Here is a 25,920-nt window from a genome sequence, read left to right as displayed (position 1 = left end):
GAAATGGTTTGTGGGAACGTGATACTAGTGTTCTACTGTTGTACTACGACCTACGAGCACCGACAAATCGACTGCAGCGGAGCAGCGCCACTGTCGTGACTCGTGAGTTAAGTGGAGTCTACTCTGTATACGCGCTATACTATGCACCGACAGGCCAAAAATGCACTCGAGCACCGAAAATCTGTCGGTTAGACCCGACCCTGGAGAGTGGGATTAGCTTTTGAGAGTGAGCACTGAGCAGATGACTTCAAGCATGACTTCAAGTCTCATACTTTGTGACATATTTGGAAATGGAAGCTTTGTCGTCTCAGATTTAGTTATTACACTAAGTAAGCTTTCTGTGTGTTTGTTAGGAATTTATTTGTTTAACAGAATGTGCTTTAATGAAATTTTAAATCCCACAGAAGCAGTTAACTGCAGACGTTTTTTCATTTTGGAAGCATTTGCAACGCCATCTATTTAAGAAGTATTAAACCACAACAAAAACTTCCCCGCCCTTTACGAAATAAAAATTGAGGTATTCATGTGAAGAAACATTTTAAACTCTTTAAATATTCAAGGAGTTGCAGTAGAATTTCATTCTTCGTGACTAGCCTAGAACAGGTGAGAATGTCATTTAATGACATTACAACCACGTTTCGACCGTCTCATGTTTAGTCTGCTAGTGCATACCACGTTTACAGCGAAGAATGAAGTGTGCAGTTTTGCATTGTGAATTTCAACAACCTCAACGTGTAATACTAAGAAGACCTTTCAGATTGTAGAGCATAGTCCATTTTGGTAATTATGATTTCACTGATTTAGCAGCTTTGAGAGTAACCCAGGCTGGGACTTGTTTTAAAGCAGTTCATTGTAATGTGTAGTACCTTACAGAATGAACTTTATTTCTTTCACTTTCTAGTAAAAGAGATAAACATGCTGATGCATGATTCAATGTAAATAAGGGTTATCACCACTTTTGGTTGCTAATTTCATCCTTTTGAATCAAGCTTTCAAAACACTTACATGTTTCGTTGTGCTCCAATCTGTCACTGTACATTTCTTAGAAAGGAACATGTTGTTAACCAGTGGGAATTCTTATCTTTGGTCATAGAGAAAAATAAGAAACTATATAATTAAACAAGAAAAATGTATAGATAAGATAAAATTCACATATTTTATTTTGTTACATAAAAAAGGAAACAGGAAGAGAAAGCTCAAAAAGAGCTTATATTGCCAATCGATTTCCGCTCCTTGGACTTGCGCACCGGTATCTTACTCGAGCAAGCACGTTCGTATCAATGTAGACGGCCAACTGGATTTCTTGGTCATTGCTGATCGGCTCGGTAAGCTTTCGATTTCTCTCTTCAACCTCTTAGACTATTTGGCAGTGTGAATACCGTTTTAAAGAGCATAAATGGCTCTTAGTCAACAATCGGTATTGAAATCGTTACAGAATTCCTTTCTTGTCCAATAGAGGCGCCATGGCTACAGTTGATATCGACCCGTTTCGGAGCTGAAACAAGTTCAATAAAGTCGCCAAGAAGAACCCCACCCATCTTCACTGTGAAAAGTCTGTGAAAGAAGAAAATTTCAGTGGCTACTATTGCTTTAAAAATTGGTACGTATCAAGTTATTCTCAAGTTTAGTTCTTAATATTTGGATAACCACTATAATCTGCTCCAGAGATTTCTAAAGATGTTATTTTTATGGCCGCAATTAACTTTATGATACAGCTCTATATAATTTTAGAAACCACTCTAGTATGACTTTACCAGTTTCAAATGACGGTTGATCGCCCTGATATGATATTATTCCATTAGGAGCCGAGGGCACTAAAATTCTTTTAAAAATAATGAAATGGATCTTGTGTTTCGTCGTAGCTTTCGTGACAGTTGAGCATGCGCTGTGCTTTCATCGAGTTAGTTGATTGTTTTTATTCGTCAGCTGGTGTTTGTTAAGGGCGCAGCTGGTAGTTTCTTTTCTACGTCGTTTACGTCTACCTCGGACTAGCGTTTCTACACATCGCCAGCTCTTACCGGAGGTGACTATTCAGATAGCCTCTTGATCCATTCATCGCATCTTGATGCGTGACGAGTATCCTCTTCAGTCTTCCATCTATGCACACTCGTTAATGCCCTCCCCACTTGAAAAATGTGAAAGAAGTGCTAGTCATACGATAAAGAACTTTACGAAGCCACGAAAAAGTCCCAAACGAGCCCAGTAGTGCTTCTGCGCACTAAGAAAAACAAGTGAATTTTTTAAGGGAGGATATACCCACATTAACTGCTCACCTGTAAACTCGGAAAAAAAACTCATGTCGCAGTTTGTCACAGCTTAATTGACCGATTGGCTAGTTCAGTCCCCACAATAGTCATCATTATGAGCAGCCGTAACGGCCTTTTTTTTTTTATTGGCGATTATTTGTTGACACTCCCGTCGTCCTGGTCATGCGCGTAAAGTGTGAATTTTGTTTTTCCCCCTTTGGATTGCAATTCAACAGAGCGTAAAGGATTGCGTTGGTCGTGGTTATTTTTATGTATTTATGACTGAAGAAGCTGAAGATTTTCTCGGGAATGTGCATGTGTGCGTACCGCCATATTACTCGACTCATTCAATCACGGAGACTTTTCTTTTTTGCTTTCTCGTAACCTGGCTTCTTCTTTTATGGGCAATTTGAGTCCAGTTGGAGGTTGGACGTCGGCTGAATTCGTTCCGCGTGAAAACGTCATCGACAAGGGTCGGCAAAGAAGTCGGGCGGTGCCGTGAAGTACAGGTGAGATTTCGCCTCAACTTTCTCACGCCTCATCAGAAAAGCAAAAACGGCGAATTTCTGCTTCGTTCTTTGCTTTTCTTCTTTACTATGTTCACTATTTTATTCCGTGAAAAGAGAGTATAGGGAAGACGGCCTTGTATGTCGTAAGAATTAGCACCGCCATGTATAATCGCTATGCTGGCGTCGCCCGTATAATTATTCGCTCGCGCCTTATCCCCACTTGCCTAGCGTAATACTTTGGTGTTGTTCCTTTGTTTTTTAAATGCTGAAACAGGCAAGAAAATGCAAAGATTTTTTAAAAGAGGGGGGTTCGTGTGGCTCGCATTGCTAAAGAGGCATACATTTCCAAGTTGAACTGATGACCTGTTGTAGTGTAGATAGATAACGACGCTCTTATTTGTCCATTAAAAAACGTTCCAAATTGCTTCGCTGAACATCAAAGTTGTTTCACGCCTCGAGGACAACAGCGCACCGTGAAACCATCCCAGATCATGTTGCATTATCTATTCCCTTGTTCTTGTTTAATATCTCAGTTCATTTTTAGCAAGCCGTGTTACAAGTCCGGTTTCTCTTCCATTCAGCCTCTGGGTTCAAATGAATATGCATTGTATATGTCAATGTTTGAGCGGGGCGTACATAACGAGTGCGTACAATAATATTTAAATTCCGTGGTTCTAATGACACGCGGGCGGAACACTCCTGTCAACTACACGGGAAATTTTTGCCTCGCGATGTATACGATGATTATGTTGTTGTTGTTTTACCAGCCATTCCCTACACCCTTCTGGGTTTCTTCTTTTGGAAAATGATTACGTATGGCGTCATCATTTGCTCATCAAAAAGGAGTCACCACATCGTGATTGAACACACTGAATTCATTTCCTTGAATCTAGAATCAACGTGAAATCGCGATCCATATTCCCTCGGTTTACCCAATGACGGGCTTTGACGCCAGGAGCCACGTGAAGTGAACTTTGATTGGCTTAGACTTTTGTTTGAAACGCTGACCCGAATGAACTCCATCATGACCCCCCAAGAATTGCGCCGGAAACTGATGGATGAAAAGGAAAATCACGACAGTGATCCCTCTTTTTTTTTTTTCCCCCTCTCTTCCTTTTTATGTGCAGATTTACTCCGGCACGTTTGCCAGAGACACTTCCTCGTTTACTTTTGAAAATGTGTTTTTTATTTATTTATTTTTTTCCCATTGGAGAAGGTCACACGCACAAAACAGCGAGACTGGGTTGGAGATGACCAAATCGGGATCGAAGTTGAATGCCTATGTTTTTATGTTACTGTTGTGTTTTTCCCCTTATATATCGCTTTGTTTTCCAAAAGACGTAAAATGGGTAGGCAAATCTATTATTAATCAGACCGAACATGCTACAGTCCTTATGTTTGCCGAAGATGATAATCATGCCGCGTTATGCGAAGACTTTCGCCGACAATTTTTCTTGCCCGCCATTTTGTATAATTTGCTGGAAATTATTGTACACAAAGCAACCGTAAAGAAAACCTTTTTATCGTGTCGTGACGACTACCTAAAAGGAATAACGCAGCTGGTGTTGCGTTCAATTCGGTTCAAAGCGTTCCTTTGTTTACTTGTACACATCAAAACGTTTGTATTTCTATAAAGGAAAGCGAAAATTGGCCTTATCGCGTAATGACTAGCTGATTGAATAAGTGGTTAAGTAATCGAGTTGAACTATGATTGATGTCTCTTTCAGGTCAAAGGTGGGAAGAGAAAATTGACGCCAACGTTCCAGCAGCATCAATAACGCAAAAGAAGAGGCTTACGTGCAAGGAAAAGACAATGTCTTTTAGGCGTCAGCACAGACAAACTGGAACGGGAGAAGCATCTTCGCGATGGGCGTGGCCACCAATGGGAGGAGGTGGTAGAGCAAGTGCGGCTAACGGACCCCGAGGCGGTAGTTTGAGCGCGCTGGACCTGCTGGATCGGTCGGCCGATGAGCCAGACGTTGGCTGGCCGCAGACGGAAGCGGAGCTGGCCAAATTTTATCAATCTAGCATCATGGATCAACAACAGCGGCACTTGGAGCCGCTCCGTGAAGATTTGGCCGATTGGCTCAACAAAATCCTTGGTGAGTTCAGCCATCCATACAACATCATCACTTTTTCTTTTTCCTTCTATCTCTCCTTCCGTTTCTTCTTATCGTCCAAGACCCATTGTCGTTTGCTACATGTGTACATACTTTAGATACGCGCCGGCGTGACTTGAAAGTTCTCTGAAGGCTCACGGTCGTTGCACATATAAAAGATCCAAAGATAGGGATCCTTTTGCGTGCTAGTCTCTAAGTCAGCGGGCGGCTATTTTCCCTTTTTTTTTTGTTGAATTTCGTTTCAGATGGCAGTTGATTTGCACTTAAATGTTTCTATGGCCTTTTCCGTGATAACAAAACGCCACAAGTAAAGAGCTAGAAGTACATCCCTAAATTTACAAAAGAAAAAAAAAAATCTTGGCGAAATTTCCCAGACGGGCAAAAGAATTGTGATGGGAACAGTTCCAATAATCCATATCCTAGCTGTCTGTTTAGTTTTTTTCCTTGTCTGACTTTTTGGCAGATTCCCCTCTCAATCAAAAGTTTGGCTTTCGCTAGTCAGTCTCCATCACGTTGACCATCGATTGCGCAAAAAAAAAACAACAACAAAGAGATAAGCTTTTTGAACATGGTTTATTCATGGAAATGACCTTTGTCCATTCTATTCGCTGAACACATGTCATTCATTTTTTTTTTATCCCCCGGAACATAACAGAGGGATATAGAAATATCAAAAATCATTCTGGCGTCGTGTGTATTATATACTCCCACGAAACAACCTGTTGTCACGATCAGCAGAAATATTCCTTTATGGTGTTTTTTTGAATGAAAGCCTCTCTCGCAATTCACGAAGGCCGGACCATGATTTGCCAGTTAACTTATCGAAAATAGGGATAAAAGAAAGACGAGTACCGCCGCCACATATTGAGACCATTTTTGACCAGTCGAGAAACATGGGTAGGGCATACCTTATTGTTGTTCGTTGCGGTCGTTGCATAGTAATAGCTCGAAAAAATTCATAGTGTTTATCTCTATATGCACTGTTTGTTTGAAATGAGAAAAGAAGAAAAAAATGCTTGTTCGAAAGGACGATGGAGTGGATGCCGTTTTGAATGTGTAATCCTTTCCAGTTACAAGATGCGTGTACCGCATGTTTATTTTTTGTTTGTTGTGTGCTGTTCTGTCTTGTTCTCTCTGGATGGAATAGCGGAACGAACTAGGTGTGCAAACGATGCACGCATCAAATTTGACGAATCAGAGTATCAATTTGTAGTTTATCCTTTTTTTTTGTTCTCTCTCTTGGATCTGATTTTTTTTTTCTAAAGGCTATTTTATGATGTGGGAGTGTAAGCCAATGGGCAAACGGGCGAACAGTCATTAACAGTGCTGTCCGTCCGCTGTCTGACTATCCTCCGGTTTTCATAACAAGCGGGATTGAAAAAAACTTCTTGTGTATAACCGACGGCCATTCTGAAAATGGATTAGTCAACGAGCAGGGGGTTTGGTATAGCAAAAATAAGATGGAGTTGCTGGTTAGGAGGAGGACAGGCCGTCGGTTGTTTACGTGGAATCTTTAAGAAAAAAATCAGGAAAAAAGGGGGGCGCTTTTGAAATTTGATACTTGCCAGCTGAACGTTTTTGGGGGCGGACGGGGGTCGCTTTGGGTTGCTGACTTTGAAAACTAGATAGACTTTTGGGTGTGGAGGTTTGCCCTTTTATTTTTGCTTTTGGCTGTCTGAAACATTTGAAAAAAAAAAGGACACATCCGCCAGGCGCGAAACGAGTACCCTGCGACCCATTCATCATCGACGTATAGAGATGTACACAATATTTACAGGATATAAGAATTGTAAACAACCAAGGCCACAAAGCGTAGTCATGTTATATAGAAGGGGGGGGGGGACCGACATGTCGGGAATATTACGTATTATTTACGTAAAGAGAAAAAAAACCAAAAAAACAAGAAGAAAGTTTCTGCTTTTACGATCGTCTCTTGTTTTTCTGTGTTCTCCAGCCAGAGCCATGGGTCACCCCGCTGCGCTAGCGTCGGGATCGAGAAGAAAAGTCCCCCGGCCCTTCTTCCAACTACCGCCGTTATTATCATATCATTGCAACCACCAGCTATAGAAGGGAGAGAGAGTAGGTCGAATAAAAAACAAAAAAAGACGCATATAGTTAAGAAAACGATTGAAATTCATACGTGAAAACGTACTTACCAGGAAAACACAATCGAGGATCCCTGTCCTTTCCAAATATTGTTGGCCTGCTAGGGTTTTCATTTGATTAATCACGCACGAATCAGATTTATTTTGAGGAGGCTTCAAACCATTTTTGACAACGATTTAGTGTCTTGTCTTCTTGCCCCCACCCGCAGCGCGTGAGCATACACAGCCACGTCCCTTATAGGCTTCTTAAGAAAAGCAAATGAAAAGCAAACATCCCACAAAATATGTGTCCATTACGACATACAGGATGTCTGTGTGTGTGTGTGTTTCGTTGATTCAACTTCTTTTCGTTTTTATTTATGATTTTTTTTTTTTTGCGGGAAATTGTTTTCGTGTAGAGCGCTTGGCAATCTCTTTGCAAATGCTTCACGGCGTGTGAGATCAAACGTCTCCACCTCATCAAGTTTTTTTTTGTTTTCACCCTCAAGAGAAGGTCGTCATCCCGCCCAAACAATTTTGGGCTCTTGTTTTACATGGAAATTGCTGGCTCAATTTTTGTTTTTTCTTCTTTTAGTGTCAGAACTGATTGAGTCGTCAGAATAAGAAGCATTTCTTTTTTCTTCCTTTTTTAACACGCTACACACTATCCATCATCACAAAATATTATGATTGTAATGCGCAATCGGGAGATCGATTTTATTTTAGGTTCGGCTGATCCCGGTGGGCTTCTCCCGGTGTAAAGGGCGTGAAATTGGATATACTAGCTCGCAAAGTAGAAGGAAATAATAGTAACAACAAAAGAGAGGCCATACCATTAAAAATAGGCAACTACAAGAATGTTCAAACATAAAACGGAATAAAATATATAAAAAAAACCAGGTTCGTATTGCTTCACAAAACAGCTGTGTTTTAAAGTGCAAATATTCTGAACAGCAGCAACAAGCGGCGGCTGAATTATACCATTACACTTCCAAGGTCTTATGCTAATTACAGCGTCGGCGCGTGTGTAAATCATTTCCGATAACGATCCAATCGTAAATCGGCACTGTACCACAACAACAATGCCAATCAATTCTTGGATTCTCCTCTTTCTCAGATTTTTTACATTTTCGGTGGCTATTTTTCTTTTTCTTTCTTCTTGCCGTGTATGGTTTGCGGCTATGTTGGCATTTGTTTCTGTAGTGCAAAGATAGTCAGTAGGTTAATTAGCCCGTCTGTATGCACGATTGCGTGGTTGGCATTATTAAAAATGTGCAAACGCGAAATAACAAGATTTTTTTTTTTCTTTTCTTACTTGGACTTGTAGAAGCTCATTTCCTACCATTCGATTATTCAAAGATTGTATTTCGTAATCGCGCGAATTGTGCGACGTAATGACCAGCTGTTATTCATAAGTCACGTTCACGCATTTTCTGCTGTCATTTCAAGGCTGAATTGAAAGTGAAGATGAAAAAATGAATGGCGAATGAAGGAAGTTTTCGCGAGAATAAAAGAATTCGGAATATACCCAAGGTTGATTAGTCGTCAGATTCAATATAAGCTCCTTATCTGTTTACAACATTTTCCTTCTTCTTTTTCAATCTTATAGCTATTCCATAATCTTTTTGGTATGTGTGTGTTTTTAGATTTGGATTATTTGACGTCGTCCAACTTTATGGATATGCTGGACACTGGCGTCCTGATTTGCCACCTGGCGCGACGCATTCAAGGGATAGCCAAGGACGTTGTTACGAGTCGCTCGAGGGCTCTCTTCGGTGACGGTGTCGACGCTGCTGCGAAATATGACGATGCTAGTACGGCCGCTCTCCTCAACGTCCCGCCGGATAACGTGAAACAGGCACAACAATACCTCCAAGCGCTCCTTAGAAGTACCAATAATCAAGCAAATCTTCTAGCCGCTGCCAAGGTCTATTCTTTTTTTTTTTTTCTTTCTTCGTGCCATCCGTACTTACCGTCAATAGATATAGTATCGTAAAAAGAAAAGATGCATTAAATATGACTAGCCCAAGTAGTTGTGTGGACTGGTATAGGTTTTAGCCTTTTGGTGAAGAAAACGAATAAGACGAAATGGTTGGCCGTGGGGATGAATACGCAAGTAGCTAAAGTTTTTTAAACAGGCAGAATGTGAAATGACCGTAGTAAACGAATACGTTTTAGAAAAAAAAAAAAAAAGGAGCCATATTTACAAATGAAACAAAAAGTCATCTTATCGAATAAGTGGTCCAAGTTACATTTGTGTTTGTTCGCACTTTGACAGTTTTATAAGACGGATGAATTTGACACTTTTCCCGCGAAATGGGAGCTCGGTTCTTTTTCATTTTCTGCCTTGAATTGATCAATGACTTGGATTTGTTCCTAGTTGTCTGGTTCAAAGAAAAGAAAGGCCATTTCTCTTTTCAGTGTACGTGGTTTGTTCTCTTTCTGTGTATCTTTCCAACTTTTTAAAATGAGAGTTTGATGCCGAATATGGTCGTCTGCTTGGCTTTCTTAGTATCTTGAAGCCACATCCAGCTGAGTGATTTCCCTGTGTACGTATTTATTCTTGTATTTGCGTCTCGTCGTCTTGGATGACTAATGTTTGACTCGGTTTTCCAAGATGATACGAGAACAACTCTACCGCATATTAATCATGCAACTTTTCTCTTACTCAACCTTCAAGGCTGCCATTATGATTAAAATGGTAAAATGATGAGGGCCGTCGAGGGGCGAAAACAGCTTACAGGAAAATAGAAAATAGAAAAATGGAATTCAATGGCACCGTGAAATGGGAAAATGGAATAAGCCGGTTTTTTTTTTTATGTTGTAAATTATAGACTTGTGACTAAATAAGCAGAATGATTGAGCCAAGCTAGTCATGTTGATTAATAAGATCCCTCCTGTAAATCTGTTGTCGCCATTGCTGTTAAACTATTCTCGTTTCTATTACATAACAGGCTGTGCCGCAAGGAAGAGTCCGGTGCTGGGAACGAGCGGCCAAAGGCAGTTTCTTCTCGCGCGAGAATGCCTGCAATTTTCTGAATTTTTGCCGGCAATTGGGCATCCATGAAAACCTTCTGTTCGAGAGCGAAGATTTAGGTACGTGTTTTGTTTTCTGAATTATTTATTTCTTTCCCCATTTGTGATTAATTCCATCGGAAAATCTGACGTGCTGTGCCTGTAACTACTTTTTTTTTTTTTTGCGTGTGGGCCCATCCCGAATGATGAGAAAGGAGTGCGCTATTATCTTCAGTCTTCCCTTTAAAAAAAAAACATTTTTTGATTGTATGGAAACGTCCGGTTCTTCAAAGAAGGACCGCTCGTTTTGATAGCAATAGGAGGTGGAAGCTAATGGACCGAACCCATCCGATCCATTGTTCGTACGTAGGAACATGGGACGACGGGAAGCTCGTTACCATTTCCTCTTCTTTTATCAGAAAGAATAAAGAACTCAAAGATTCAATAGTATAAATGATGACAGCGATATTTAAATGGCAAAAAAATGGATCCGCACACGCCACTGTGCCACTGGCACGTGCCTAGCGGAACAATGGCAGTTTCGCTCATCATTTCTCCGGTCTTCACCAACGCAAGTTGAGGGGGAAAAAAAGGAGGAAAAAGGCCAAGACAATCACGCGTTTTTTTTTTTTTATGGGCTATAAATACCTTTTTATGGAATACTTCAAAATTTTTTTTTGCAGCAAATCCAACATAATATATATTTTTTTTTTGTCCAGGTAGATTTTCCCCACCTCCTTCTGCCCATTCTGTGGGGCTATATACAATCTAGACGCTATAGGCAGAGTTATCCATATCCGGAGCGAATGTGATTTGTGTAGTCTCTCCCGTTATCTTATTATTTTTGTATGTTTCCTTCATCGGCTTGAACACTCGTCAAGTTTCTTTCTAAAAAAGGCAAAAAAGAAAACAAAAATGAGGATAAGATTAAGATGAAGTCCCAGATTCTCTTAAATTCTTTCATGCGTGCTAGTGCCGTGATGTGTTGTTTAGTTTGTTCACGACACACACACAAACTTCTGAGGGAAAGAGAGAGAACATCATCATGACTGAAGGCGTGGGGGGGTTGGCTGACGTTACACTGTGGAGATAGATGGAGGCTCGTCTTCTGTACCTTTTTTCTCTTGAAAACGTCAATATCGTTGTTGGTTGGCTGGCCAGGATTGCGTGAGTCGACCTCTACCTGATGTTATGCTGTGTTGTTTGTTTTCTCTTTTGCTTTGATGAAGCATTGGAATTCCGTTGCCCCCCCACGCCAAAAGATTTACGTATTTTTGGTGCGATTGTCGTCAGGTGTCGAGAAAATGAGATGGAATCTCTTTATCTACCTTCATCACTTCATCTCTCGCACGTATATGTAATACTAGAATCGGCCCAAGTTTTTCGTTTTTCTTTTATTCATGCACCACCGCCCAGCTAAGGCGCTGAAGATCAATCGCCTTATAAGCCGGATGGACAGCAAACATTAAAATTTTATTTTTAACCCAGCACATAGTGTGTTGTGTGCTGGAATTGGAAATGAATTCGACGGGCGCAGACAGCTCTCTCTCTCTCTTTGGTTCAGCTTTCTCGGCAACTCCGAAATGGATCAATGTCGACGAGCCAATCGGCAAGACATTAGCATAGTTTTTGCACGGCGCATTGAAACTCCAACTCAATGATTATCATTCTGGCATAACTGTTTATGCTCGACTGTGAGAGTGTGGGAGCGAGAAAAAGAAGACGGGGAAAAAAATTTCATTCGTATGACTGATGACTTGGAGCCGAGTGTGTAGCTGTTTTAGGATAGATATCTACTCTCACCCTATGTTAGCTGTAAGGCGGATTCTGAGCTGTAACGATGATGGATCGTGCTTGCGTGTTATGAAATATGAATTAAAGACATGTTTTTTTTGTTTTTTTTCTGTTTTTGTTTTTATGGTGATTGTTGTCTGCGCGTGCTTGTATAGTGTTGCACGGACAACCGAGGAATGTGATCCTATGCCTACTGGAGTTGGGAAGGGTGGCTGGCCGATTAGGCATGGAGCCGCCCGGATTGGTGCAGCTGGAACGTGAAGTGGACCTACAAATCGAACGGTACCAATGCGGTCTGGAACAGATGACAGCCAATCTTCTTCGTCTACGTGACGATAATGATGATGACAATGATCACGCTCATAATGATCATAATAACCATTCCGTTCCTCAAACCACCAACGAACCTTTAACCCCCTCTGATGAAAGCAAGGCCGTCGATGAGCCGTCAAACAACGACGTGATGGGCCACGAACACGAGGCCGGACAAATACCTGTAGCTCACCTCAACAGGTCCGTTTCTTCTTCTTCTTCTTCTATTTCTACGTCTTCTCTTATTTTTCATTGGCTTTTGCTTGGCGGTGGATGACGTTTCACGTATTTATTTGTTTTTTAATGGCTTCCCACACGCGTGCCACCAAAAAAACGAAGTACTACGCCTCCTTCCAGTACAGTCGGCCTAATCTTCCTCTAATCTTCTAAAACATCCTACATACCTTCAATTACCTAATTCATTGGATTATTCATACAATACGTGAAACGGGCCTTTTTAATGATTAAACCACAGAGATTTAATTACCAGCTGTTGATTACTAGATAAATGAAAAGTCACGTTGACTCGAAATAAAAACAAACAACACAAAAACACTAAAATCGGACCTGTTCGCAAACTAGCAGATCTCTAACGTACTCGGTGAATGCCAAAATGGACGACCAAGACCCATCATTACTAACCCGGTGTGGCTCGCCAACCCGTGACGAATACCTTCCTTCATTACTTCCGGTAGCGCCGACCGATGACAAACCGGCCTGTTGTTCTCCCGTGTCACCATCTCCGTCCAATACCTCAACCACTTCTACCACAACGACTAACGCCAGCCAAACTCCTTCGATTGTTTGCAGACAAGCCGATGAGGTGAGTTCATCTCCTTCTTCTCCGACCAACAGCTACGGCAGATTGCCCTTCAGCCGGCCCATCAAAAATCCATCTGAATTAGACAAAAAGGTCAGAGTCGTCGAAAAAAATCCAGCTGAACACAACACTCGTAGAAAAGCTTCCATATTTACGCACAGCAATTATAGTGGCTTTTCTTGTGTGGGTGGTTTTTGCGAGACCATTCCGAGCTTCTTTTTAGAACACCATTTGATCTGCTGGCCGCTTCCCTAACGAAATTAGCAATTTCATTGTTTTGGTTTTTTTTTTTAATCGACCGCTTTACTTTTGTTTGGAGCAGGTGGAACATTTCTTATTAAAATCGCAAGCCGAGTGCCGTTGTGCGGAAAAGTATTGTGATCGTCTCAAGATTTACAAAATATCCGAAGGACTTTATCGGATCGGAGACCGGAACGTCTTCATCCGTGTATGACAATTTTTCTAAATAAATACTTGTTCCAACAGCTGTTTTTTTAGTTTTTTTAAAGGCTAATTTTTACGTTTGTTTTCTTTTGTTTCTGCTTCACTTGTTTCTGTAGCTTTTCAAGGATCGTCACGTCATGGTTCGCGTCGGAGGAGGATGGTATGACATTACCGTTAATACAAACGTATTAGATTTATTGCATATATTTGTTTGCTCTACGTCGATTGAAAAAACACAAAATAGGGACACGCTTGAGCACTATCTCATCCGTCACGATCCATGTCGTCGAGGCCATGACCACAGCCGCAGCCCTACTCCAGAGTGTGGAGGCCGGCCAAGGCTGTCTAACGGAACCATCAGCCCGGTTGGCCCGTCGCTTATGACCAGCTCCACTCCCTGCCTGTCGCACGAAGTATTAAGCCTTACCTTTAAGCCTCTTTTGCATTATTTCATTATTCATTTTTCTCTGTTTTCCGTCATGGCTTTCAAGGCAAGAGGCAGGACGCCGGAAAAAATTATGATCGGTACGGTGACACCAACGTCGTCGTCGACGAGCGTCGCCAGCAATGGTCGCAGGAGATACGTCGGTCGCAGTCTCACAATGGATCTGAATCAGCAAATCAACACTCATTTTAGTACCAACTCGATGGCAACGACACCGAACAGTCGGCGTAGTTCAGGAACGTCCAATTCAACTTCAAGTTTCACCACGCATACCAAGCTGTCCACATTGACAGCAGCCTACAAGGTATCCTCGAAGCTGTATATTCATGAAGATCGATGGTTAAAGATCGATCTTTTTCGTTGGAACATAGCAGGAAGGGACTCTCTCACCTACAGGTCTAACGCCTACGGCATTGACACCTACGGCACTGACACCTGAGCTGAGCAAAACGATGGGCTTCAACTTCGGAAGAGCTCCTATGATTCCGGGACGAAACGGTTCTTTCAACGCTGGAAATAGCATCAAGCGATCACGACCCACGCCTGTCTACAATCGTTCACGAACCACCGATCTGTCAGACCTGGCGCGTCGTACAAACGCTCTCATCTCACCCTCTCTACGCTAATAACTTCATACTCTTTCAGGTTCATTTTTAGTTACTAACGTTAACAACTACTGGTATAATAGTATACAAGTTAGCGTTACGTTTTCTGAAGGGAGGGAAAAACAAGAAACACATAAAAAAAAACGTTTGTAAATAACTGAAATAACCTTTAATGGGATGGCAATTCGCGGCGGGGAGTAGATCCTTGAGTTGTTTGCTACTCATAAGTTATACACATTACCAAATAATAATTCGTCGTTGCCATAGTTGCACGTACATAATGACAAGTTTTTAACTCTGTTCCTCTCTGACATTTGGTGCCAGATCTGTTGATTTGTGTTTTGTTAAAATAACCATTACAAGTTGTCTCACCACTATGCAAAGCTATTCTTATCTGCACCCAGGAAACCTGCACATTTTACAAAAAGTAGGGGATAGTTTGCTGCACATAGCTTACCAAGAAGGTCCTTTTTTGTCTGGTATAAAAGGTATATTAGCAGAAAACGAGTTGCATCGTTTCTCATTAAATATATTTGAGAAACTAAACTCTTAAGCGACAGAGAAGAAAGTAGCGTCTGATGATTTCAAATAAGTAGGAGAAAACCACACCAATTTTAGAAGATACCATGATATCGAAAAACACTGGTTTGTTAAAGAGGTTAAGATTGCACCAAGTTACGGAATAATACTTTCGCTTTCTTTTTAAATGCCATTCGTTCCGGCCCAGTTGTGGTCCTACAAATAAGAAGAGATTTTTTTTTTTTTGTGGTACGTATATAAGCAAGTAAAGCAATAACTTTTTCTAACCTGGAAGCTCTGCCCATGGCGTTTTCCAATGGTTTCGACATGGAAACCAATCTTGGCCAAAGCAGAATGGTTGAGAATTTTGCGGCCGTCGAAGACAAATGCTGGTTTTAGCATTGAATCATACATACGTTGATAATCGTAAGTCTATTGAATTTTAAAAGAAATTTTTTATGTAATCCATCATTTTCTTGAACTTTCACCGACGTTTACTATAAATTGGTCCCATTCCGTGCAGATTACAAGCGCATGGGTGCCCTTGGCAGCTTCATAGGGGTCCGTGTGAATACTGATGCCACTTTCTTCATCCAATTGATCTAGATCCAGTAGTATTTGAGCCTTTTCAACCTAAATAACAACAACATGCACCACTTTAATGGAAAAGCGATTGGTTATGGCAGTATGCACTAACTTTAGGATCGTAGATATGAAGAAAAGCTCCTTCTTCAAGAAGATGCTTTGCCACATGAATGGCGGGTGACTCGCGAGTGTCACCAGTGTTCTTTTTGAAGGCAAATCCTAAAATTGCTATACGCTTATCCGTGATAGTGTTGAACATTGATTGTACGATGCGCTCTCCAAAGCGCGATTTTTGATACTCATTCATATCGATGACTTGTTGCCAATAAGCAGCTACGCTCGTTAAGTTGAGTGATTCACTAATGTAGACCAAATTGAGAATGTCCTTCTGAAAACAGCTACCACCCCATCCGACTGAAGCCTGAACAAAAGTAGAGCGACACGTAGAAAAATTTCCCTACCAAAGTAATGTAATCAAATACCTGGAGAAATTTGGGTCCAAGACGGGAATCGAGCCCGATGGCCTTGGCCACTTCACTGACATCGGCACCGGTTGCCTCACAAACCGCGGATATGGCATTAATGCTTGAGATTCGTTGCGCAAGAAATGCATTGGCAGCCTAAACAGGATATCAGGTTAATCACCGCAGGAATGAAGCAAACATTATGATTTGCCAATACTAGTTTCGAAAGCTCGGAAGACCAAGTGTTCATCTCGATGATTTTATCCGCCGAAACCCAATGACGATACACCCAAGAAAGTGCACTAATGGCTTTTTTTCCCTCTTCACTTTCTTCGCCACCGATTAGAACTCGATCGGGATTTTTGAGATCATTAACTGCAGTGCCTTCAGCTAGAAACTCTGGATTAGACAGTACTTGATAGCTAACTCCCGGTTTTGTATTAGCTTTCAAAACGTTAACGATTGAAGCAGCAGATCTAACGGGAACGGTGCTCTTTTCTACGACAATCTTGCTTCGATCGCATACTTCAGCGATAAGCCGAGCGCAAGATTCGACAAACTGCAAAGAAAAAAATTCATTAGTTATCATAAAGTTCATTAGTCTGGGCAAAATTCGATTAAAAACCACTATTAGGCTCGTTACCTTCAAATCAGCGGCACGGCCTTTGCCCAGGCCAAAAGTTTTAGTTGGAGTGTTAACCGAAATAAAAATCAAATCAGCCTCTTTCAGGGCAGGAGCCATATCAGTAGAGAAAAACAAGTTCTTTCCTCTACACTGTTTAACAATTTCTTCAAGACCTGGTTCATAAATAGGCAGCTTTTCTGAGTTCCACTGGTTTATACGCAGTTCATTCCTGTCAACTACAGTCACTTGAATATCAGGGCAATTTAGAGCTAAAACACTGCATGTAGGGCCTCCAACGTAGCCAGCTCCAATGCAGCATATTTTGCGAACTGGAATTTCAGCAATGTTTGTGGCCATTTTCTTTTTTAGTATTTGTCTTGTATCACCTAGTCAAATGATATTAGTTACATTGTACAATTACTCATGCTTGAAATGGCAGACTTCAAAAATATATTTTCACAAAGACTTTATTAAAATTGAAGGTAAGATCAGAGCAATACCACATTAAGAACACAACCAATAAAATTGTATTTATATAATTCACATACCTTTAAAAACTCAACTGCAATGGAAGTTATCAGAATTCTAACTGGAGATCAACAAGTAGGACCAAAATGTAAAGCAGAAAGTAGGCGAGTCCTATCGTATACGTGGAACACAGTCGTGAAGTCTGACGTTCATGTCTCTGAGACACGTTGAGCTGCCCATTGTTTAAAAAAGGCCGATGACCGGAAAGGCTTTCCGGGGGAGGCTACAGGCTAGCAGGTGTAAATAAAAAAATGAAGTAATCGAGTACTGCTGCTCAATACAAGAAACTCAAGTATACTCATGCCTAATTGCAGACAACAAGAAATCTAGCAGACGATTTTCCACCCGATCTCTTGTTATTTCGTGCAATCCACTGATATACCTCAATATTTTTGTGTGAAAGAGAGTAAAATTTATTTTTTATGTTCCTTTTAACTCTTATCATGTCGTAAATTATATCCGTATCATACTGATGTGGATTTCGTAGGGTGTATCTACTGAGCTAAACTGTCACCATACTAGCCTTTACAGACAAACATGTTGCAAGTTTCAAAATATGTTGTATGACCTTGCATCCAGAAAAAAAAACAACAAGTAAGTTTTATGTTTGAAGAAGCTGCAATGTAACCATCATCACTCTTCTCTTTTAATTGACATTTTATTTATGCTTCTAGTTATCATGGGAAAATATGGTGGTCGGATGCTTTTTCGAACAGTAGCAGTGCTGACAGTTATGCTACCATTTGTTGGTTTTGTTGTATGTGTAGCATGGTCTTTAATCTTTGACTTTAAAAGTGCAACTGCAACCCATTGTGGAGTAAGTGATTTTAACACAAATGTGCCTAAAGATAGTCTTTGTTCACCTATATCATCTATATTGTGAACAGGTGCACAATTACCTTCCATCAGTATCAGCTGCCATTGGGGACTATTACCCTCAAAGATTTATTTGGAGAATTGCCATAGCATTACACACAATTCCTAGGATACAGATAGCTCATGTTTACTATATGTATTTCATTTCTATTCTCCCCAAATGGCATGAAAGTACTGTGTTACTTAACTGCCTATTAAATCTAGTGGAAGTTTTGTCTCTTTTTGGTCTCACCTTCATCTCCTCTACTGACAATTACAGTAAGTAACACTGAAACTTGTGATAGTTTGCATACTTTAAATGGAAACTTTTTTTGTGTGTTTATTTGCAGCCATCCACAAACTTTTTTTTATCACATTCCTCCTTACGTCGACAATTTACATGGCACTATCAATATACCTTCTTAGACATCGGATAACACCGCCTAGCGCATTGGAAGTTAAATCTGGTCGATATAAACTGCGTTTATTTGTAACCACTCTCCTTGCTGTTGTCGGAGCCGTCTGTTTCTTTGCTCGTCACAATAACTACTGTGAACCAATGAGTATGGAAATTTTTTTAGGCGGAAAGATTCCTGCCAGTCCATAACATTTCTTAGTATACTTCCATGTAATTATTCTTAATTCTTCCATTTAGTGTACACATGGTTTGCCGTGTGCGAGTATCTGGTCATTCTCTGCAACATGGCATTCCACATGACGGCTTATTGGGATTTTCCAAATCGAGAATGGAGCCTACGGCAATCATCGTTCATTCGCCAACAGTTCCGAATCTGACATCCTGCAACAGTGCAATTTTTTCCCGCCTTCCGAGTACCCCCTCCTTCCACCCCTCCTTTAGCACAACTTGCAAAGCGATTGACATACTGTGAAACACTTGATTGAGTAAAGCCAATACATCTGGCCTCTCGTCGACGCACCTGGAGGCCATTTTAATAGTCCCCATTCGATCGGCTCAGTTTAACTCGAGCAGCACCATGGGTAGGGTGTGGAAATTTTTTAATAAGTTAAAGTGTTCGGCTGCATGCAACACGTGTTGTTGCACGTACGGTAAGTGGATTTTGCACATTATAAGTATTATGTCATAATTTAACTTTGTATTGGTAGATACGTTGAAAGATGAGCAGTCTCAGGTCGTCAAATTGCCTAATGGAGATATGATCGTAACTTGAATCCTTCGTCGTTTCTTTTATCATGGCATTCGAATTATAATATTGTTTGTTTTGTTTTTAATTAAAAAATTCAGGTTATCTATGGCTATGAAAGAAGTTTTAAGGGATCCTTCGGATTAGCGATTCTGTCGTTCTTTACCTTATTTATCGGACTAATAATTGCAAGTGTTCGTCCAGGTGGATTGACGCCATGGTTTTATCGACGTTCGGCTTTATCCAGTGCAACAAAAGTCATGCTGACGCCGAAATCCTTTTTAAATGTTCAGCGTGATAGTGACGGTCGTCGATGGTTTATTTGGCTGCACTACCGTTTTATTTGGTGTGCTCAGTCTGGCAAATTTAAACGCATGCGCTGCGTGGATGAGATAGGACTGAGATTTTCCGACATCCATGGCTTAGGGAATGGCCTTGATCCCACTAACCATCGTTTAAGGTACAAGAAGTAAATTTGTGTGATTTACCTGTAATGTTTTACATTGACCTTACTTTTAAATACGCTAACAGAAAGGAGAGCTATGGCAGCAATACTACGGAGGTTGCCTATCCCAGTTTAATTTCCTTGTTGATCTCGACATCGATGAAACCTTTTCGCCTCTTCTATTTGGTTGCCATCGCTACTTGGATAGTCCAGAAGTACTACATCTATGCTGGTCTTATAGGATTAGCTGCCGTAGTAGAGGCGGGATCGAGCGTTTTTCTTCAGTTTCGGGTAATAGAGTTTCGTCTTGGTAATGTAAACCGTTTCCACATAATATATTTTAAATAAAAAACAAATCTTTTTCCAGCATCGACTTCGTTTTCATCGCCTGTCGCTTCTCAATTGCGAAATAACGGTTCTCGGTCCTGGTCATGACAGACGTTTGATAATGTCGCATGATCTAGTACCAGGGTCAGTCATTCAATTGACATCAAAAGGCAATATTACAATGCCGTGTGATGCTGTAATTTTATCTGGTAGTTGTATCGCTCGAGAATCAGGTATCTAAACGAATTGATTAGTTTGTAAATCATTATATCTACTGTGTATTGAAACATCCCAGTTGCAGCCAATCCAAAGCACAAGTACCAGCTGCCTAAATCTAGAATGGAACTGTACGATCGGCAAAAACACCGCCAACACACTCTATTCCGGGGATCTTCTATTGTTTTGCAAACTGAAAAAGTAATTTGAATAGCGTAACTTTCAAGACTCACAAAATAACTAATCGTTTTGTTAAAAAAAAGGTGATTGCTTTAGTTATCCGAACCGGGTGGAGTACGGAGAACGGCGGTGCCTTTGCAGCCAAAATGGCTAGTATTAGCTGCCCGTCGATTTTTGATCGCCATCGTGACCACCTGTTTTTACTTCTCGGCTTAACAGGGTTATGCTCTGCCGCATATGGAATTTACGTCAGAGTATGATGATCTCCCGTTACAAATTTATGTCATACTTTTAAACGTAATGAGTTTATGTTTCAATTTTTAGCATTCTTCACTTGATATTCCGAATCTTATCCTTACGGGAATGAGTTTAATCGTCATTTGCCTCCCACCGTTATTTTCTCCTGCGCTATTGCTTACCAGTCTTTATCCGCTTGTCCGTCTTTATCAGGATGGATTCCGTTTTAATTCTTTTGATGAACCTAGTTCCGTTTTAAATCGTGTAGGTGCCACCGACACCGTCTGTTTGCTCGAGGTAGTATATATTTATATCTATCAACTTGATCATGATGAACCGTAACATAATTGTGATTCCAGAATGCACTTCTGCGAGATGCAGCTACAAAATTGCTAAAAGTTTCATCCACCAGGTGCGTACAAGCTTATACATGGAAATCGCAGATGCAAAATTCTAAAAGAATTATGGTTAACAGGTACGATGAGTGGACACGTGATCCGCAGCTAACCTTATGCATGGCCTCCTGCGTCAACCATTTCACTCCGAATGACTTTCAGGTATTACTTTTACTTTGTTTCTTTTGCATACATTTACTAAAATGTGCCCCAGGTGTTTTCGACTGCGGCATGGAAAATTATTACCAACCAGAACAGCCACAGAGTGCAATCGGTTTGCAATGAATATGAAAGCTATCGCGTAACCAAAATCTATGCCGATGAGACCCATTCTTCATTACCATTCGTCTTGGTCAGAGCTGACCCAATTGAATCGGTAAACGCGACTTCGTGGTATTTCATACGAGGCCCATATTTAAGGGTTGTGGATTTCGCCGAAGAGTATTCGTTTGGTAACTGAACAAATGGAAACTACTAAATGCATTATCAATTCATTATTTGTTTTTGTTAGAACATAAAGAAGAACAGCTTGAGTTGGTAGCATTTGCTGGACGCCAACTGACTGAAACGGAGAAGTTGTCAACTCTCGAACCCGACTTAAGTCTTCTGTTGCGGAAATTTCAGCTGTTAGGCCTAGCCTCAGTGGATTGTAACATATCAAAAGATTCCAGTGCAGTTGTTTCACTACTTCGCTCAGCCAACATAAGAACCTTGATGATATCAAGTGAGTATTTTAAAGAAGAATGAAAGTAGGGATATACTTACCGAATAACCACACACAGAGAGGGACGTGAGAGAAGCCGTCCATCTGGCCCGCAACGCTGGGATTATCCTCAACAAAGAACCTGTGGCTCAGATAGAAATTCCGTCAATGGAAGGATTATATCCTCCATCGCTGAGAGTCATTGATCTTCCAGAAACTGGTACGAATTTTTCCAATCAAAACCGCTTATATTTTTAATTATTTCACCGTTTTTAAACTTTATCCTTTCCAGGTTCAGGAATTGATCTTGAAGAAAACAGCATTCCGCGTAAGGCCCACGTTGTTCTGACTGGTGACATGTTGGATGCATTGCTAGAATCATTTCCAGAAATGGTTGATCAGATTATTGGCCGTGTAACTGTGTTTGCCTCTACAGACACCCTCCAAACGAACCGTTTCTTGGAAAAACTGAATGGACTGAATCGCAAAATGCGTAAGTCATAATATTCGTTACTTCGTAAACTGTTGGAAGACCGGTTGTTCTATTCGTTCTTTGATTAGTTGTGTGCAAGGATGCTGAAGATTGCTACCTCACGGTGCCCGTAAATTGCCTGACTTTGGCTCCACAAGATGAACATCAAATTTTGCATCGTGATTTATGCAATAGTCAATCTATCAGCAGTATTAGGGAGTTACTAGGGCAGAGCCGAGCCTCTTTAGTGGGATCTCTTGGGATCAGCAAGCTTATGGTGTGCTATATGGCTGCCCGGCTTACTTCCACCCTATTACTGTATGATAATCCGTCTCCGGCTATTCAAACCCTCTTCGTCGATCTCGTTTTAGTTATGGCTCCTACGATGTTATTTGGTTTCACGCAGCCGAATAATCATTCTCTCTCGAAAAAAAGGCCATCTCAATCGATCATCCGTTTGAAAGAAATATTGTCCGTCTTTTTTCAGCTGGCACTCGTCGTAGCCACACAATATTTTGCGCTGATCATGGCCCAGCATCAGCCATGGTTTGAAAGAACTTTGCTCAAGACGAATTGGACAGATGATTCCTTTACTTTATCGGACGAAAACTACGCAGTTTACTCCTTGTCCCTCTTTCAGTATTTAAATCTGTTTGTGGTTTTTTCGTCAGGGGCTCCTCATCTCCGTAGAATTTGGAGTAATCTAGGTCTTACTTTGTACCTTCTAACACTGGCAATCTTTTGCTCTGTTGTGGTTCTAGAACCACCGGAACAACTCAAAATTTTTATGGCGTTGAAAACTCCACCTGTCTTTGACTTCCGCCTGGCGTTGTTCTCGCTAGCCGTCATTTACATATTCACTTCCTTGGGAATTCAATGTCTGATTGATTACTGCTTTGTTCCAGTTTGCTTCTCACGTGCCTCGCCTCGTAATTTATCGGATCTGGAAGGTTTAGATAGTGCTAGTGTCAACGTTTTATATCGACCTTCCACTTTAACGACCCAAACACATCAGCTTGCCAGCGAGAAACTTTCCCGACCCACCACCTTAAACTTACCCATCTTTTAAGTGCAGTATACCAAGATCGATCTTTCTGTTCTTGTGTGATATTTTATCGACTCATATGTTTTAAATAATAAATTATTACAGACAACCGAAACAGGTGCTTTCTCAGGAGTTAAGCTTAGCTACACTCGAACAACGAAGCTACTTAAAGCTGACATTTCCCATGCGTATGGGGCGTAGTAAATATGGCAACCTTATCGAACTTCTAGGCAAACAGGAGCTAATGTAGGTTTTTACTATGTGTCGTTCTCAACGCCACTTCGTCAGCTTCTATTGTTTGATGAAAGAAGAAATGGGAACAATGCCATTCCCTATTCCAAGGTATCGAGTGCGATTTCAAATGCAAATTGTGCATACGAGGTAACGTAAGTTATTTGGTATAAAATAATTCTCGTAGAATATATCCGATATCTTTATCAGTTAAAATCATGCGATCAATCTCTTCTGTCAGTTTCTCAATCTCTAACTCCAATTGATAGATATTTGCGTTTGAGTTGCTCTGCATGGCCACCGCAGGTTTGCAGACTGTAGAAACCGGAGATACAACAATTGGATTTGTTTTCTTCTTACGCCAAGATTTGCAGTACTGGAAAGACGTCTCCCAAATAAACGTGATGGTAGCAACGGCCAATCCAGTGATGGTAACACAGAACAGGCCAAGAAAGTCACCGAGTTGCATCGCTCGTGACGTATAACCTGTAATGGAGCTGGTAAGTAACGTACTTGTTTTTAAATGAATTAATATAGTTTTTTACCGCCTCCTATTGAACAAGGGTTTTTTCCAGAAAAACTCGGATGTCGTGAAAATTCTAGAATTCCCACTTGGTCAATCAGCCTTAATCTATAAACTCAGGTTTGCAATAAATTTATTCTAATTAAGTTTTTTTACAGCAATCTTTCGAATGGTAGTTACGCTCGGTTGAAAACTGAAGTGAGAGACGAGTTCTTAGCAAAGGCAAATCCGTATTCAACAGTTAAGTAGCTTTTATCAGTTATCAGAAAATAGCATTGCGTCACATTTTTTGCTTGATTAAGACGATAATTTGTTAGCATTACTTCAAGAAGCAAATCAAATGGACCAAACCATATGTACCCTGTAGAAAAACCATAATGTCGCTATCAGCTTTTCACCCATGAATAGTAATAATTCCAACCTCTTTTTGTTAGGCTAAGAGCAGCTTCAATGGAAGCTACAAGACTTCCTCTGCCCGTTTCTAGATGTTCGCTGAGCACTTCTAAACTTACGGCACTCGTCTGATTTGTCTGGAAAGTACCAATTCTTCAAATGATGGTAATACATTTAACAAATTACAGTGAATCAAACTTGGTTAAGTCCTCGTGTATGGTGTTGGTTTATAGGTATTGGTTTGTTGCTCAACGTTAGCCATTTCACATCCTTGTACGCTGACCACGATAGCTCGCGAGGATGCTGAAGCGACCGCTCTCGATAAGGCCGTGCCAGAGAAGCAGTCAAATTCGCTGTGTAGAACGTCGTTAAAAGAAGACCAACTATCCACCATGTGGCCATCAGAACGCGTTGGGAGTCTGAGAGCAATATTTTCAGTTAAAAATAGCATAAATAATATGAAAAAGCAATGTCAATTTTTACGAATTGAAATGCGAAGTTTGTGATCTTGCCGAAACCTTGGAAACGTTCAATGTAATTAGTAAGACAAACCTAGTAGATGAACTAATATTGTCAAGGTTACAATGAAACCACTACAAAGAGAACATAATCGCTAGGTCTTCCACGGAAATAGTTGATTGCTTGAGGGTGGAACTTCAAGTGAAGTCTGTAGAAAATGAGCATGACAGGGATCATGCCAGCGATTGATAGAGCTACCAAGAGCCATACCTGTCAGTCAGTTAAAAATAATTATGACATGTTTGGCTTCTTTTCTCTTTTTTTTCACATGTAGAAGCATTTCTTTTTACCTCAATTTCAAAAGGAGACAGTAGCGCAGTGAGTGAATTTACTCTGGATGGCTGTTTTTGTAGCGTTACCCATTCATCTTGTCCTAGCGGAATAGATATATCAATCACATCTCGCAAATGAGGCAAGGATGGGACGCGAGCGGCGATGACATCGATCTCCTTACAAGGTAAACTTTACGTCATAGCTTAACATTGTTTCCAATAAGGAAATAATTACATTTCGTTCTAGCAACCCAATTAAGCCGTTCCAGCTTCCGTTTTGTTGTCGAAGACCAATACCGCTAGCTTTCGGCAGTGTAATCAGTTGATAGGTGAAATTCAACTGGGACTGTAGTAGGTCGATAATTCTCAGCACTTGGTCATTGTGATCGGTTGCTCCTCGATAAGGGTCAAGCTGTATTTAAATTTACTTAATATCCTACGCGTTAGGTAACTGATATGAAATGTTAACCTACCGCAGAAGGTGCACTGATTCCCACTTTCAAAGTGCGCCCTTCTAGACTGTCTCGTGTCATATCGATACAAACAAACAACACCGCGGTTCAAAAGTCTACTATGCTGTTTTCGACATCCAACAACCAGCAAATGAGCGTCACTGCGACTCTGTCGGTATGTCTAATGTCGTCTTATCCTTATTTTTTCTTTATTTTGGCATGCGCATAACCATTGCTATTTTTTCTCGAATAATCAACAGGAGGCAAGTTTAGTTCTAAAAGGGGCAATGCAAAGCCATAATAAGTTTTTTACTTTGGGCATCAAGTAATAGATGTGAAAAACACAAAACCAATAGATCTTTATTTCATTTGATTAA

The 25,920-nt window shown here is 40.7% G+C and overlaps 5 protein-coding genes across 16 annotated transcripts; 3 read left to right on the top strand and 2 right to left on the bottom strand.

Annotated features, from left to right (window-relative positions):
* The first annotated feature begins 654 nt into the window (after positions 1-654).
* LOC116915918 (GAS2-like protein 2) lies at positions 655-14,771 on the top strand. 9 transcript variants are annotated; one of them, XM_032921071.2, is made up of 14 exons: positions 655-780; positions 1,179-1,325; positions 1,457-1,600; positions 2,666-2,755; positions 4,483-4,857; positions 8,606-8,886; positions 9,914-10,055; positions 11,924-12,281; positions 12,666-12,993; positions 13,223-13,348; positions 13,461-13,504; positions 13,589-13,757; positions 13,836-14,093; positions 14,161-14,771. In XM_032921071.2, exons 5-14 carry the CDS (start codon positions 4,569-4,571, stop codon positions 14,413-14,415), a joined length of 2,250 nt encoding a protein of 749 aa, XP_032776962.2. In that variant the 5' UTR covers positions 655-780; positions 1,179-1,325; positions 1,457-1,600; positions 2,666-2,755; positions 4,483-4,568; the 3' UTR covers positions 14,416-14,771. The 9 variants fall into 9 exon arrangements, with proteins under 9 accessions (XP_032776962.2, XP_045025451.1, XP_045025450.1 ...); XM_045169516.1 differs by having other exon boundaries at positions 666-780; positions 11,924-12,050; positions 12,891-12,903; XM_045169515.1 differs by having other exon boundaries at positions 666-780; positions 11,924-12,050; positions 12,891-12,903; positions 13,220-13,348.
* Positions 14,772-14,907: 136 nt separating this feature from the next.
* Positions 14,908-17,356, bottom strand: LOC116915926 (UDP-glucose 6-dehydrogenase). Of its 2 annotated transcripts, none has more exons than XM_032921086.2 (8): positions 17,136-17,356; positions 16,606-16,973; positions 16,180-16,521; positions 15,981-16,118; positions 15,611-15,919; positions 15,406-15,546; positions 15,202-15,345; positions 14,908-15,129 (listed from the first exon to the last, which is right to left on the bottom strand). In XM_032921086.2, exons 2-8 carry the CDS (start codon positions 16,942-16,944, stop codon positions 15,097-15,099), a joined length of 1,446 nt encoding a protein of 481 aa, XP_032776977.2. In that variant the 5' UTR covers positions 16,945-16,973; positions 17,136-17,356; the 3' UTR covers positions 14,908-15,096. The 2 variants fall into 2 exon arrangements, with proteins under 2 accessions (XP_032776977.2, XP_032776978.2); XM_032921087.2 differs by having other exon boundaries at positions 15,412-15,546; positions 17,136-17,352.
* Position 17,357: 1 nt separating this feature from the next.
* On the top strand, positions 17,358-18,929 carry LOC116915933 (post-GPI attachment to proteins factor 2). The gene is made up of 6 exons (XM_032921096.2): positions 17,358-17,521; positions 17,603-17,709; positions 17,790-17,932; positions 18,003-18,249; positions 18,321-18,533; positions 18,626-18,929. Exons 2-6 carry the CDS (start codon positions 17,679-17,681, stop codon positions 18,763-18,765), a joined length of 774 nt encoding a protein of 257 aa, XP_032776987.2. The 5' UTR covers positions 17,358-17,521; positions 17,603-17,678; the 3' UTR covers positions 18,766-18,929.
* On the top strand, positions 18,905-24,851 carry LOC116915917 (polyamine-transporting ATPase 13A3). Of its 3 annotated transcripts, XR_006643401.1 has the most exons (18): positions 18,905-19,038; positions 19,096-19,151; positions 19,235-19,593; positions 19,665-19,869; positions 19,946-20,138; positions 20,201-20,322; positions 20,385-20,555; positions 20,626-20,835; positions 20,898-20,950; positions 21,014-21,095; positions 21,148-21,385; positions 21,445-21,657; positions 21,716-21,856; positions 21,929-22,129; positions 23,654-23,884; positions 23,948-24,027; positions 24,084-24,465; positions 24,534-24,851. XR_006643401.1 is itself a non-coding variant. In XM_032921068.2 (15 exons), exons 1-15 carry the CDS (start codon positions 18,966-18,968, stop codon positions 23,175-23,177), a joined length of 3,288 nt encoding a protein of 1,095 aa, XP_032776959.2. In that variant the 5' UTR covers positions 18,905-18,965; the 3' UTR covers positions 23,178-23,268. The 3 variants fall into 3 exon arrangements, 2 of the variants coding, with proteins under 2 accessions (XP_032776959.2, XP_032776958.2); XM_032921068.2 differs by lacking the exons at positions 23,654-23,884; positions 23,948-24,027; positions 24,084-24,465; positions 24,534-24,851 and adding an exon at positions 22,198-23,268 and having other exon boundaries at positions 21,454-21,657; XM_032921067.2 differs by lacking the exons at positions 23,654-23,884; positions 23,948-24,027; positions 24,084-24,465; positions 24,534-24,851 and adding an exon at positions 22,198-23,268.
* On the bottom strand, positions 23,425-25,734 carry LOC116936275 (glutamate receptor ionotropic, delta-2-like). Its single transcript, XM_045169518.1, has 10 exons — positions 25,565-25,734; positions 25,327-25,503; positions 25,110-25,268; positions 24,884-25,029; positions 24,784-24,818; positions 24,499-24,719; positions 24,329-24,437; positions 24,088-24,268; positions 23,930-24,015; positions 23,425-23,870 (listed from the first exon to the last, which is right to left on the bottom strand). Exons 1-10 carry the CDS (start codon positions 25,622-25,624, stop codon positions 23,545-23,547), a joined length of 1,500 nt encoding a protein of 499 aa, XP_045025453.1. The 5' UTR covers positions 25,625-25,734; the 3' UTR covers positions 23,425-23,544.
* Positions 25,735-25,920: the final 186 nt, after the last annotated feature.

This window comes from Daphnia magna, linkage group LG2, assembly GCF_020631705.1.
Source record: "Daphnia magna isolate NIES linkage group LG2, ASM2063170v1.1, whole genome shotgun sequence".
Taxonomy (NCBI): Eukaryota; Metazoa; Arthropoda; class Branchiopoda; order Diplostraca; family Daphniidae; genus Daphnia; species Daphnia magna.
This window is presented reverse-complemented; position numbering and strand designations above follow the sequence as displayed.

Bases quoted from the DNA above. Each gene is read 5' to 3' on its own strand.
- LOC116915918 (XM_032921071.2), top strand. From the start codon at position 4,569: ATGTCTTTTAGGCGTCAGCACAGACAAACTGGAACGGGAGAAGCATCT. The intron at 10,056-11,923 runs GTACGTGTTTTG...GTGCTTGTATAG, and splicing joins GTTCGAGAGCGAAGATTTAG to TGTTGCACGGACAACCGAGG. The intron at 14,094-14,160 runs GTATCCTCGAAG...GTTGGAACATAG, and splicing joins CATTGACAGCAGCCTACAAG to CAGGAAGGGACTCTCTCACC.
- LOC116915926 (XM_032921086.2), bottom strand. From the start codon at position 16,944: ATGGCCACAAACATTGCTGAAATTCCAGTTCGCAAAATATGCTGCATT. The intron at 16,119-16,179 runs GTATTGGCAAAT...TATCCTGTTTAG, and splicing joins CTTCCGAGCTTTCGAAACTA to GCTGCCAATGCATTTCTTGC. The intron at 15,346-15,405 runs GTCGGTGAAAGT...AAAATTCAATAG, and splicing joins GGGACCAATTTATAGTAAAC to ACTTACGATTATCAACGTAT.
- LOC116915933 (XM_032921096.2), top strand. From the start codon at position 17,679: ATGACCTTGCATCCAGAAAAAAAAACAACAA. The intron at 17,710-17,789 runs GTAAGTTTTATG...TTATGCTTCTAG, and splicing joins TCCAGAAAAAAAAACAACAA to TTATCATGGGAAAATATGGT. The intron at 18,250-18,320 runs GTAAGTAACACT...GTTTATTTGCAG, and splicing joins CTCCTCTACTGACAATTACA to CCATCCACAAACTTTTTTTT.
- LOC116915917 (XM_032921067.2), top strand. From the start codon at position 18,966: ATGGGTAGGGTGTGGAAATTTTTTAATAAGTTAAAGTGTTCGGCTGCA. The intron at 19,152-19,234 runs GTAACTTGAATC...TAAAAAATTCAG, and splicing joins TGCCTAATGGAGATATGATC to GTTATCTATGGCTATGAAAG. The intron at 21,386-21,444 runs GTAACTGAACAA...TGTTTTTGTTAG, and splicing joins CGCCGAAGAGTATTCGTTTG to AACATAAAGAAGAACAGCTT.
- LOC116936275 (XM_045169518.1), bottom strand. From the start codon at position 25,624: ATGACACGAGACAGTCTAGAAGGGCGCACTTTGAAAGTGGGAATCAGT. The intron at 24,819-24,883 runs GTAACCTTGACA...AACGTTTCCAAG, and splicing joins CTCTTTGTAGTGGTTTCATT to GTTTCGGCAAGATCACAAAC. The intron at 24,269-24,328 runs GTTGGAATTATT...GTTTTTCTACAG, and splicing joins TCTTAGCCTAACAAAAAGAG to GGTACATATGGTTTGGTCCA.